At 46.0% G+C, this 14,173-nt stretch overlaps 1 protein-coding gene across 2 annotated transcripts in view; it reads right to left on the minus strand.

Moving 5' to 3' along the window:
* Positions 1–14,173, minus strand: part of trappc9 (trafficking protein particle complex subunit 9) — a 231,958-nt gene that overhangs the window by 161,277 nt on the left and 56,508 nt on the right. For both annotated transcript variants that reach the window (XM_048229439.1, XM_048229438.1), the window contains 3 exons: positions 10,926–11,052; positions 8,414–8,546; positions 3,505–3,656 (listed from right to left, as the gene is read on the minus strand). In XM_048229439.1, the coding sequence (XP_048085396.1) occupies positions 3,505–3,656; positions 8,414–8,546; positions 10,926–11,052 (412 nt within the window). The remainder of the gene's footprint in view (positions 1–3,504; positions 3,657–8,413; positions 8,547–10,925; positions 11,053–14,173) is intronic.

A 14,173-nucleotide genomic window follows, 5' to 3' on the forward strand; every position in this document is an offset into this window, starting at 1 on the left:
AATATCAGTCTTTGCAGTCCCATCTCCCTCCTCTCCTCAGTCCTCTCCGGGCTTCCATACGTAGCTCCCCAAGGATCGAGGATCGTTCCCCTGACAAATCCAGCAAACATCTCAGCAGGGATTTGAAATAATGAAAAAAAAAAAAACACTTCAACACAAGAAAAGGAATACAACACGCTGACAGAACATCTCTGGAGAAATTTGAAGGCAAAATCTCCTATGGGGTTGCCAGGTTTGCGTCAAATCCCAATAGACTTTAAGAGTAATGCTTAAATAACTACAGGGGTGTGCGCCTGCATGCAGTAGTACAATGAGGGTGAAATAGCTGTGTAAGAATGACTTTTCTTGTCTTGAATAAGATGCTTACACATGGGAAACAGGGCACGCCTCCCAGTCTACATCTGGTTACACAAAGTGAAAATTCAGATGGTCTAGGGGGGCAGTCAGCCTCTGTTACTGCCACTGCCCGATTTAATCAGCATTGTGTTTCGCAATTTTACAACAGCCGTGACTTGTCACAGACGAACTCCTGAGCCCATGATGGGAACACGCTGTAGCCCATGATGGGAACCCCCCCGATCCTCATCTCTAAGCCACTGGTGTCTGGATGTCTGAGCTGGAGGCAGGGCGTTCGGAAATATATGTTTTGCTTTGGAGCCGGGTAGAATGCAGGAAGGCAGAGAGAGAAGGAGGAGATGGGGGGTGGAACGTCACACACCTATCCCCCCAATCCCAACCTCCGGCAGTGTGTGTGAAAGTCCTGCCTAAATCTTCACCAAAACTGAAAGGAGCCCTTCACACACAGATGCACACGCTCCGCCAACATCACACCATACACTGTACTATTCTCACACACACACTCACACCATGTACTGTATACAGTTTGTAAGAGTTTGTAAGAGTTGCGACCAGTCCACTCTTCTCTTTGCTCAGTGATTCTCTGCAGTTTATGTAACGTAATTCAAGGACAGGGAACATGGCCCAATAGAAAAAAAAGCATCCATGAGAAATTAGATAACTAATCGTAGGTTTATAGTCAAGCAATTATAATTACTCTTTTATCTCCCCCAAGATTTCTGTGCTTCTGGGAAAGAAGGCCGTTATTAAGGACCAAACTAACCATTTCACCCAGTGTGCTCAGAACGCTTGTGTAATGAGCGCAAAACACACCATCAACACAATTTAGCTCATCAACTTAGAAAAATAAAGTTGCGGCTTGGACCCTGCTGGTTTCCTTAGCAACTTTGAAAATGAAAGTGTGGATCGTGGTTTGTGTATACTGTTTTGTGTGTGTGTGTGTGTGTGTGTGTGTGTCTGGGTCATCTTAAGTTCTCTGTGACACTAGGGAGCTTTCTCACAGTCTGATGCAGATTGTGTTTGGCTGTGTTTGTCACACATAATAATATCACACCAGCTGTCAATCATGACTCAGCACAGTGAGGCTACTCATAAACATCTTCATCTTCAATCGTGAGTGGAATATTCAGAGACAAGCCACACAACTGGTCTGGACAGACAAACAGACAGAGAGATACACAGACAGAACTTTATTGATCGCTCACTCACCAGATTTTCCAGGCCAGGACTTAACAGTCACTGGTGTTTGGCCTTCTAGCACTTAGTCCAACACAATAGAAAACACAACAGAAGCACCCATTTCCTCCTAATTCAGAAAACATGTTTTTTTTTATCTCCTTAAAAGACGCCAAGCATGTTGATTTATATTTGCTGATGAATGGGGGGGGGGTAATGTTATTGCTGTGGAGTGCTGTAAGTGCTGTGCAATATTCAAAAAGACCACAAGCCCCAGGGCCCCAGACATTTCACCTGGAGTTCCACACTCTAAATAGGGTGGATATTTTTTTTCTCCTTTTACCGCATTGACCACATCCACTGTAATATTTAAAGCGGGAGGTCAAAAGAATAATTGAGCTATCTGAAAACCTAAGTATGATTTGGTTTTAATATAACTGTCTGCTGATGAAATATTGAGCACTGCGTGACAGCACTGCTAATGTCAAGCACTGCGGGAGACAATACAGCTCAGACGTGTGATGGAGAGAGAGAGAGGAAGGAGAGAGGTGGAGAGGGAGGGTAAAGAGGTGTGAAGGAGTCGAATGCTAAGGGAAGGAGCATAACTGATCCACGCACACACACACACAAACAAAACACACACACACACACTCTCAATGACAGCCAATGTTTAGTGAATTATCATTTCAAACACATACTAATCCAAAAGTTAGAGCTTTGACCACAGTCTGACTTCAGTTGGCATGCGGCGGAGTGGTACGGTGGTTAGGTGATGGGTGGGATGGGATTCAGGTGCTGGAGTGTGTGTTGGGGGCATAATTGGATGTCTTAGGGTAAGGTAAGTCCCTTCAGGTGGGTTAGTGAGTAAGCCGTCGCTCACACTCTCTTGACTCTCATTAGCCGAGGCAAAATGCCATTTGTCTCCAGGCGAGTCAAAGCTTTGTGTGTTGGCATGGTGACAGCTGGTTGACAACAGAGGTTCAAACCCCGAGCTGAACATTCCTAAACACACACACACACACCTCTTCCTCATAAAAGTACACAGACTTACACATTCAAAAAGCACAAGACACACACACACACACACACACACACACACACACACACACACACACACAAGCAATGCTAGAGATTAGATGTGTCAGTGTTTTTTAATGCTTTCTCGGTGCCTCTTTTCCCTTTCCCTGACAGCAGAACAATGCGCTCATCTTCCCCCCGTTAATTGCTTTGCGGCGGCAGTGGAGGCGGTGGTCGCCGTGCCCGCATGTGGAATGGAGTGATTGAGTTTGGCTGCACGACTCAACAAGCGCCCCCTTCACCGGCTCAATACGTCTTACACATGAAAGCTTAATGAGTGCTACAAAATCACCTACCTACCATACCAAGCGTCTCATCTGGGAGGACAGGATAGAGCAAAAGAGTAAAAGAAAAGACAACACGCAACATAACTGCTGACAAAAAGTAGAGGACTGTGTCTTCTGGGGTAATTGGCGAGGAAGCCTTTTGTTTTGTGTGAAGATCCTTCTGTAGAAGTTTTAAGTGCATCCGGTGGGTGTTTAACTTGCTAATACGCTCCTGCCACTAGCTTACTCGGGGGCAATAGAGCTGGCCATACCCAAAGCGCGTATAAATAACCATAAATACATAAAAACATAAACAAACAAATTACCCAGCAGGCAAATGTAGTTGATGAAAAGGAGTCCCATCCTACAAGACGGACTTTATGTGCATGTGCATTTATGCGCATGTGTGTGTGGGTGAGTGTTTTGGTCCAGGTCTTTGTGTCCAGGTGTATATGTGTGTAGATACACTAGTGTACTATGGTATACTACGTGCACAAGAAAGTGTGTATATGTGTCTGTGTTCAGAATCTGTCAGTCACGCATCCCACATGTGTGTGCATCAGTGTGTGAGCACACATGGTGTGTGTGTGTGTGTGTGTGTGTGTGTGTGTGTGTGTGTCTGGCCTACCTTTGATGGTCAGGGTCTTGGAAGCAAGCTCCAGTGTCTCCAGGTTCTCAGTGCCGATGTTCTCCAGTGTGATGGTGAGCTGCTGGCACTCCCCGTTAAACAGTTGGAGAGACACACTGCTCGATAAGTCCTCTGACGTGGGATGTGCTGACCTGCACACACACACACACACACACACACACACACACAATCATTATTAACGGTCATAATCAAATATGCTTTGTAAGTCGCTCTGCACAAAGGCACCTGACAAACGGCATCTCTATCGATTGTAAAGGTAACCAGAAAATATACATTAATGCCATACTGTACATTCATCCTTTAGCACGTGCCTCAACTGGAAAGACATACATGTAGATGGCCTGCATTTTATCACCATAGGGTCTCCATTTGGAAAGCTCCAAACATTATGAAACTTTTCAAATTACGCACATTATTGAATCCATTTTGGATGGAGTGTGAACAGTGACAGCTTGATATGATCCCGTAAATGTGCCGCATGCATGAATCATCACTGGCCATTTTAAACCAGGCTGTACAACTGCATGTCTTCTATGTAATTTGTGAAGGATCTTTCGTGAATCCAGATTGGTTTTTAAACAGGAAACTATGCTGTCATAGTAGTATTATGTCGTTCCTTCTCCCCATGGCTGAACTGACGCTCCACATTTGCGTAATTAGGAAACAGACAGCTCAAGCCTTAGTGTCTAGTCTCAGCACACACTGAACCGTTCTTAATAAGACAAGGGAAACATGGTACTGCAGCAGCGATCTCTCAAACGGAGAACGAGACAGCACTCCACCCCCAGAGCAGCTGGCCTGCACTGATACCCTCTTGACTTCAATCACCGCTGAAGACACTGGAGACCCCGCAAAGAAATTACCCTCCCGCGGCGGCCTCAGCTGCCATCTCATGTGGCGAGCCCACAGACAGACCACATGTTTGTGTGTGTGTGTGTGTGTGTGTGTGTGAAATCGGAATGAGACCATGTACTGCAGGACCCATAACAGAACAGTGCCTCTCCCCACTCACCAAGAGAAAGGCCCTCACGGAAAGAGAGCGGAGGAGTCCGACTTTGCATATTTATTTGTGTGTGTGTGTGTGTGTGTGTGTGTGTGTGTGTCAAGAAGCAAATGTTTTTTAGTGTGCATACGGTTTGTGTTTGCATAACAGAGATGCTGAGGGAAGCAGAAGAAAACAGAGAAAGAGAGAGAGGGAGGAGGAGGTGTGGAGGAAGAGACATACATCCCTCCACAGGTGGCCCTGGTGAAACTTTGATCCTGCAACAGTGTCACACACACACACACACACACAGACCCCCTCTCAACCCCCTACTACTGCACCCTATACTGCCTACATAGAGCGCTATTGAAGTTCCCCATGTGACAGGCGCTCGCTGCACGAGCCTGTGAATAATCTCCCATGATGCCTCGTGCCATCATTACTACCCGCTAGAACACTAATATCCGTGGCTGCGTTGATCCAGAGCTGGAGTTAAACCCCTCCACTCACAGACACAGGCACGGCACCATTCGGTACAAAAACATGCAGATGCAAGGTTTTTAATCTTGTCTCGAGACACTCTGACATCTGAACCGAAACCTTGCAGCAATTGTTGGTGTGTCAATCCAGTTGTCCACCCTATGTAGCATTCATGGCTCCTGTCCAGGGAACCAAATCAGGCTAATGCCTGGGAGCGTGCAGTTTCTGGTGACAAACACTGTGGTAAGGCTGTGGCGGACGGATGACGGGAGTCAATATTTTTCTTCCCACATATCTAAAAAGAAAAGTGTGTGTGTGTGTGTGTGTGTGGTGGGGATTGAATGCATAAATGAGCCAACTTTGAGTGTTCCTTTCAAGTGTGCTCTGAAGGGCACTGGGGAGATATGAAAAGCAGATTATCTAAGCATCTTCACCCGGTTACTTGGGTAGGGTAGGGTAGGCTATTAAGCTTGGGAGAGGAGTGGAGAGGAGAGGAGAGGAGAGGAGAGAAGAAGAGAGGAGAGGAGAGGAGGAGAGGAGAGGAGAGAAGGAGAGGAGAGGAGAGGAGAGGAGAGAAGAGTGTGCATTGCTTCAGCTGGTGTGAGACATGGAATTTGTAATTAAGCTAAAGCTCTGGTATAGAGCTCGTCACTGATATCCAGAGAAGAATGCAGAGTATTACTCTGTTCTACTATAAACAATCAAGCCAATGAAATACTGAATTGATTGAGGGGAGCGGGAGAGAGACACACAGAGAGAAATGGATAGAGAGAGGGAGAGCGGGGGGAGAGAAAGAGTTATGGGAGACTATGAGGTACATATGGAGGAACAGGGTGGGGAATTAATGATTGGGGTGGAGTAAGTGATTAGGGGGAGATAAAAGGAGAGAAACACTGGGCAGCAACAAAAAAAGAAGGGATAGAGTGAGACAGAGAGAGAGAGAGAGAGGGAGGGATAGAGTGAGAAATTAGTGAGTGATTTAGCAGAAATGTTTGTGTCTGTGGCGCACAGACTGAAGTGGGAGTGTCACCCTCTCCCAAAGTTAGATTGATATCTGGACCAAGTGCCCTCAGATGACTCCTGTGTCACCTGATCCACTGTCTTCCCGCCCCCCTCTGTCTCCATCTCTACCTACGCACACACATACACACACACACACACACACACACACACACACACACACACACACAGTCTCTCTCTCTCACTCTCTCTCTCTCTCTCGCAATTCACAGTAGCTTCACTACTATGCCTACACTTCCATTGTTGCCAAAAGCCGTTGTATTGATATTGTCTCAGTCTGTCACTCAAATACACACACACATAGTGTAAGACAGACAGAAGATGGATTAGGGATATCTTAAGCCCTAAAAACAACTAATCAGAACCTGAAGGTCTGAGGTGCCCTAGTCCAAGGTAGAAAAATACCTTCAGAACAAACACCTGTTATACTACAGTACTGTAGTAGTCAAGAAGTACCCATGTTCTTACATAGTTTTAAGAAGTACATTAGAGTTCTCCTATGAGGGAAAACTGGACCCCAACTCAACCCACTATTGTACTACACATCATACTCTGTGACTCCGCACAATAGCACTTTGAGAGCGTGTCAGGTAATTCCTATTCAGGGAGCTGATAAGGACAGCAGTGCATAGTGAAGTGGGCCAGTGTCCTTATCTATTAAAATGACTTTGGACACACCATTTATCTGTATTTGCTGACAGAGAACAGGACACACACACACACACACACACACACACACACACTTCCATTACTGCTGGATTAAGAGACTGTAATGAAAATGACACTCTCTAAATATGCATGGTCTGTTTTGCATACGCACGGATCTGCTCAACAAAAAATCTGGTGACCTCCAAGATAATCAGGCTTTGCATCGAAACTACCCTTCTTTAGCAAGTTTTCGCAACACTAAGAAGCTGTCGGCCTACCCGTTCAAACTCTTTCAAAGAACTCTTTCAAAGAGACCGGTCAGAGAGAGGGGCAGAGAGAAATGAAGAGAGCGACAAACAAAAGGAGCCATTTTGAAAGCGCATCACCTGCAATTACCGAGCCCACAATAGGGCATTTATAAACCTGGCTATTGTTCCACGTGCCTCTCGCATGACAGGGGCCTTGATACAGTATGACACAATGCGAAACAGCCCGAGTGGCAGCGGCGCCTGGCCGATAGAAATGCGAGAGGGTGCCGCTGGTTAATTAGACAACGAAGACCCCCCAAACAGCCCCTGCACCGTGGCCAGGCACAAGCCTCCTGGCGACACTCAGGCGACGTGCAGCTTGTCTCATGTCGGAAACAATAAAGCAGCGGACCTGTTGTTTTTTTTGGAGGAACCAGGGGGGACACAGTCCAGGCCAGAGCAGACTGTGTGGACGGTCCACTACACACTTCTGTCATACCTCTGATTACGATTCAGACAGGTACCAGCCTAATACTGTCACCGGAGAGAGCAGAGGGAGGAAGAGGGTTCTTTATTAGTGTTTTGGGATTTAATAAAACCCACTTTGCAGTCATGCTGGAATCACTATGCACACACACACACAGACACAGACACAGACACAGACACAGACACGGACAAGGACACGGACACGGACACACGGACACGGACACACACACACACACACACACACAGACACACAGAAAGACGCATGGACACACACACACAGACACACAAGCAAGTTGCACACAACACTTGAATGGCTGTGACATTTCAGATGTGCACCTAATGAGAGGTTTTCGAGGAGTGGGGCGGTGAGATAATTTTGGCAAGGAGGAGTGGACGTGACTGTGAATGCACCACTAAAACTTGACTACAGAGAGAGAAAGAAAGACAGAGAGAGAGGGAGGGGATAAAGAGTCGTTAAACTATGAAATGAGAGACAGGGGATGAGCTATGAGCTTCATATCCCCCCTAACCATATTCATGGATGGGAGAGAGAGAGAGAAAGAGAGAAAATGTTAGTCTGTGTGTGTGTGTGTGTGTGTGTGTGTGTGTGTGTGTGTGTGTGTGTGTGTGTGCGTGCGTGTGTGTGTGTAGGAGTAAAGTATGTGATAATGTCTGTGGTGTAGGTGAGAGGAAAAGTGAGTAGACTGTGTGGGATTAGCGTATATGCAGATACTGTATGTAAAGGAGTGTACTGGGAATGTGAGATCTGGGACTGAGTGAGCGTGTGTGCATACGCTTGTATAGGTGTATGTACTTTTGTACCTGTGTGGGTGTGTGTGTGTGTGTGTGTGTGTGTGTGTGTGTGTGTGTGTGTGTGTGTGTGTGTGTGTGTGCGCGCGTGAGGGAGAGAGAGAGAGCACTAGATAGATGGAGGGAAATAGAGAGACAGTGATAGATAGATAGATAGATAGATAGATAGATAGAGCAAGAGAGAGAAAGAGAAAAAGAGAGGAAGGTTGCTCACCGTGGTAGGGAGGTGCTGAGTTGCAGGCGGGGGAGAGACGGCACCACCTCCACCATGCAGCCACCTGCCTTCACCATTGACAGCCCCTCCAGCAGACAGTCACTGCTCACACCAAACACAGATGTGTGGTAGCCTACACACAGATACAGAAAGAGGGATAGAGAGGGAGAGAAGGGGGGGCATATATAGAGAGTGAGAGGGTGAGGGAGAGAAAGAGGGGTGGGAAATGGTTAAGTCTTTAAATGTTCATGGCATTTATAGCCTATCCAAACTGATGCTAAATTCTGAACGCAAAATGCTGCTCATGTTTAACTAATGGCATCTGAGGTAAAAAAAAGAGAGTGAAAAACAGGTCGCAGGGTAGATGGAAAGAGGAGAAGAAACAAACAGAAAGAAGGCTAAAACAGAGAGAAGAAATAAAAGAAAGATGAGGAGGAGACAAACAGAACGACTGAGGAGTTGGACACAGACACAGAAACAGATGGAGGGATTACTCCAGCATCAGGAGAGATCACCTCCGAGATTGCCTAGCTTTCAGCGGCTCTCTCCTGCCTCGCTCTCTCACACACATGACCTGACAGATGAATGACAGAAACATTTCTTGGCCAATTTCGGTGGCATTTTTCTACCTCTGAGGGGGCATGCCATCTTCTTACAGAGAGAATGAGGTGATGAACTGCCTGCTTCAACCCTGCGTGTGTGTTGTGTGTGTGTGTGTGTGTGTGTTATTATTACACCCCTTACACATCAAAGCAGGTAAATAAAGAAGACACATGAAGCGCTACTTCACAGAGACCTGGAGACATTCCAAATTGGGGTCGCAAGAGTTGGCTCTCTTTTCGTCTGTGTATTTCATTTGTCTGTTTGCAATTAAGATGCATAAAGGATTACAAAGAGCAGAGTGCAATTCTTGTTTATGTGCTTACCAGACCCTGATGGAGCTCCGGGTGGACACAGTGCCTTAGTCGGGCCCGGTTTACCAGCCTCAGTCTGGTGGTCTGAAGCCCACCCAGTCAAAGCAGGGTCTGGCCCCACACACAACGCCCCCAAAACCCTCCCTCACTCTTTCTGTATCTCTCGCTCTTTATGTTACTCTGTGCCTCTTCGCTCTTATAACTTATTCACCTTGATACAACTCCTGTCGTTTCTGAAATGTGCTACTTAAAGGTATAATATGCAGTTTCAGGTATTTTTGGCGACTGTAGAGCTCCCTCTAGAGTCGCGATATATTTATATTTTACTCTGCCGTTGTAAATAGCCTACTTCTCGTGGCTTGGTACCCCTGTACACAATGAAAATACTTTTGTTGCGGAGGCAAAGGATTAACAACAGGCAAAAACTATATCTATAGAGCTATATCTACTGAGGTAATGTTTCACGATTCTCGCAAGATCTTCGGGTTGACCATTCTTAAAGTTGCATGGCTGGTTTTCTCGTTAGCGACTCGCTACGGCTATGCTGTATGGCTATGCATAGTGTACCTTTAAATAAGTGACTTGACTTGTATTTCTAGATTGCTCTTTACCCTCTCTGTCATTCGCTTCTCTGTGCCCCTCAGGCCCCCCATGGCTCGATCTGACTTTTTACTATCTCCATTTCCATGTATTTCTCTGTCGGTCTCATTCTCTCGCTCTCTCTACATCTCTCCCAAGGACGAGGCTCATTCCTCTCCGCAACTGGGAATGTTTGCTAAGGCAATTACACCGCTGTATTACTACTGCCTATGCATCCACAGGGAACCCGGTAGTATGAATGAGCAGAGGGTGAACCGGCCAAGGAGGAGGTCCGCTGAGATCCCACAGGTGGAAGCCTCTCATTTAGGAGGGCAGGAAACCTGGCAGAGCTACACAGGGACTGATAGGAACCATGTAAGCAGATTTGTACTCAGGAACATACAGAGCCCCAGAGAGCACACTGACGAGACACCGTTTAAGCATACAGTAGCTGCATGCTTTTGATAGCATATGAATTTTGAAAGAACATCCATTTGTTTTGTGCACTTGCCAAAGTGAGTGCGTACACAAGGCAGAAGTGCGGGAAAAGCAAACCCCCCGAGAGACATGTCCACACAAACACACAGACAGGATTTTCTACTGTATATAGTGCCTGCTGCTCGGGCCGTGTTGATACTGGATGATGGTATCGTCACGGGAGCAACCGATCTGTACATCAGTAAGGGAAATAACATAAAGAGTGGGCCGTTTTTGCTGCCGCTGGTCCCATGCTGGATGCTATACGCTTCACAGCATCTCCCTCAAGCACCACAAGCATTTGCACATCGCAGCATCCCACTTCTTCTTCTTTTGACAAAGCTACTCTGCTTACAGTCTCAATGGAGGCAAAATTCATGACTTTTGGGAACTGGCAGGATTCAATACCATTTAAAAAACATCAACATGTGAAAGCAGTCAAAACCTTCAAGTCATTCTGAAACATCTGAAAGTATCTGAAACACAATGAAGCAGTTAATGACTGTTAATGTCAATGTGGCAATGGGGCTTGGCAAACTCACCGCTGATGGTGATGTTGCCGGCGGTGCGTGGCACTCCCACCAGGGTGACGGGGTAGAGGCCTGACTCGGCGGGCAGGGAGAGGGCCGCCGGTAGAGACTCAAACTCCACCCCGGAGGTCAGGAGCCCCTGTAAACAACAAACAAAGGCACCAAACAAATAAATAATTAAACAATGCAGTCTTTCACAGGAGGCACTCAAACTAGTAAGGCCCTGCTAGTTTGGGGGCTTGAGAAAAAGAGAGAGAGAGATAGAGAGAGAAGGGGGGACAGGTAGATGGAAAGAAGAGGATGAGATGGAGTGAGAGAGAAATAGATAGAGAGACAGAGTGCCCATATGCTTCATGTCATTTATTTGGCTGAAAACTAAAGTTGCATCTCTCTGGAGGAGTATCAAGAGGAGTATGGCTATTGATTGGCAGAGCAGGGCTGCTATTATACTGATGCCACTTTCAGTGATAGCCTTTGATTTATGTCAGACTGCCTCCAATCATCCCCCTCAAACGTAGAGAGAAACGGTGCTCGTTTCACAGCTTTCAGAGATGCATGCGGCTACACCTACAGGCCACAGATCATCCTATTTTAAATGTCCAGTCCTCCATCCTGGAGAAAGGTAGTTGACATTTTAACTCATCAGCCAATCAAATATACCCATCACTTTACCACTGTGTGGCTCCGACAGAGCCTGTGTATTGATTAGTTTACAGAACCAGGGCTGTGCAGGAACACTGGAGTTATTCTGAGTACCCACGCTGGATGGACAGCGTGAATGGATGAGCAAAGGGTGAACAGCATATTCAATGAAAAATGTATGGAGTATGATCAAAGGTTATATATATAAAAGTTGAACCAGGGTCAACGCTCAAATCAACTTGTTCAACGCTCAAATTCAAATTGTTCCCTATGGTTCGGCAGCGGATCATCAAACAATTTGAGAGTTGACCCTGGTTCAACTTTTAAAGCGTAATGCTAGGCTCAATAAGTTCAAGTAATAGTCTAACTAAAGAACGATATCGAAATGATTATGGTCTAAATCTTTACCGCTGCCATTCAGTTATTTCCAGTGTGATCCCTGCATAAGAGCCATACGTGATACCAGTAGAGTGAAGGCGTTCTATAGGCATGTCAAACCTTACTCTATCATACAATCACTCAACCATGAAGCCAAACATGCAGCATCAGCAGCTTGATCTTTTATTCCTTTTATCGACTCTCTTCCTCTCGACAGTCTATTATAAAAATCTAGTCAGACGTCTATGTTATCAAGGACACAACTTGGTAAACAACGCTAAATTCAATATCCATAATTCCCAATGTGCATACACACCACAATCCTTGGTATGTGTACGTGCCCATCTGCCTATGTGTCTGTGCTATGCTGTTTGTGTGTGTGTGTGTGTGTGTGTATTAGACAGAAACGAAGACAGACTGTTTTCGGTTCTTTTTTCTCTCGCTCCACGTTCTCCGTGGCACATAATCAATCATCCTAATCTCGCCATGATATCCTTCAGATGAGATCACTCCCGGCGTGCGGGAGCCATTTCCCGCCGAGAAAATTGCTCTTGTTGGCGCGGCGGGTGCGGGGAAGCACGGTAACTGGATTCGTGTCTGCGGGAGCGACCAGATTGGAAATGACTCTTAGAACGGACAGAGAGACGGACAGACAGACAAACACGTCTGGTGCTGAGAAGGGAGGTGTGGGAGAGGAAAGGGATGGGGTTGGATGAGGAGGGTGCATCAAACTCTACACTTAGGAGCACAGCACTCACCTTGCTGTATTTACTGTAGCTATAGTGCAGTGTGTGTGTGTATGAATACACCGTTTTTTTTATATATTTTTTTTTTTTGCTTTAAGTATCTGTTGTGATTCTGAGAAATTCTAGAATTGCCTTCCAGTAGCTAAATGACTCATAATTCTCAATTCCCGATCCTCCCAATTCAATTTACCCCCTTCCCCCCGTCCTCTGCTTGTCTCCTGATTTGTTAGTAAACTAAATGTGCTTCTCGGCAAAAAAAAACTGTTTGCAAGTTCGACTGACAAATTCTACTTTAAGTTGACGTTGGCAAGAGTACGGGACAAAAAGATGCACTCCTAACCGGACACTGGGATTCTGCGTGGTTAACAAAACGGCTTGCCAAACTCTCTTATGGACAGGGGCATAAGTGAAAAGTGCTTGCAACAGCACCAGTGTGCTAGATGGGGGCACTGGAAGAGGAGCGTAGGGGATGTGTGTGTGTGTGTGTGTGAGAGAGAGAGTGACTGAGTGAGTGAGGTGTTTGGTTTGTCTAAGTGCAGTGCATACCTCTGGGGAGAATAAATTCCAGTAATAAGCAGCTCGTCTCGCTCCAAGGGCTCAGCAGCCGCCTGGAATCAGTCGGTCTCTCCCTTTCTCCTTCTATTCCTCCTGTGTGTGTGTGTGTGTGTGTGTGTGTGTGTGTGTGTGTGTGTGTGCTGACGTATACAGCTTAATGTGTATTCATGTGCATGTCTGGATTACGATATCAATGCCTTTTGCTTGTCTTCCTCATCGACGTCTGCAGGTGTGCCAGGAGGCTTGGCTTCAGTATGTAATTGCTGATGAGCTGCACCAGCACGCAGGTGTCTCAGCAGTTCAGCGGGTAGCTTCCCTTCCTGGTTAAAGGCCATTCTTACTTTCCATTTTGATTAATACATCACAACACTCATCACATTTCACTCCCTACAACATTCATACATTACTGACGATAGACTTACACCACGCTCTTTCATCTGTGATTTAGTGATGTGACACATTTTTGTATAAATCTAGCTTCTTCCCTTCCTCTTGTGTTGCAGCCTTGTTTTTTACACTGCACATTTTTCTGATATCATACAGCTGCTGTGTGACATTCAAATGAGTTGACGGTCATATTCAAAATTAAAGGATAATTCCAGTATTTAGCACTTTGAGTCCCTTTTCTGGTTTGTTTTGGATGAACTAGAGTGGTGGACACAGAAATGTTGACGATGGGTCCTGTCTCGACTTTTTGACTCGTTTAGAATCGCCTTTGACTGTTTCAGAGTGGCTGGCTACAGGTATGCACAAACATGTCCTTAAAACAACCCTTAACGTTCATTTTCAAAAGTGTGCAACTCACCGAGTGGTTAGTGGTGTGTTTCTGTGTCCACCAGATCATCCAACCAGAAAAAGGACTCAAAGTGCTAAATACCAGAATTATCCTTTAAGAGACCACCACCAATTGTGTGTGGTGTGTGGTGTGTATTGTGTGGT

Source organism: Alosa alosa, chromosome 20 (genome assembly GCF_017589495.1).
Source record: "Alosa alosa isolate M-15738 ecotype Scorff River chromosome 20, AALO_Geno_1.1, whole genome shotgun sequence".
In the NCBI taxonomy this organism is placed as follows: domain Eukaryota; kingdom Metazoa; phylum Chordata; class Actinopteri; order Clupeiformes; family Clupeidae; genus Alosa; species Alosa alosa.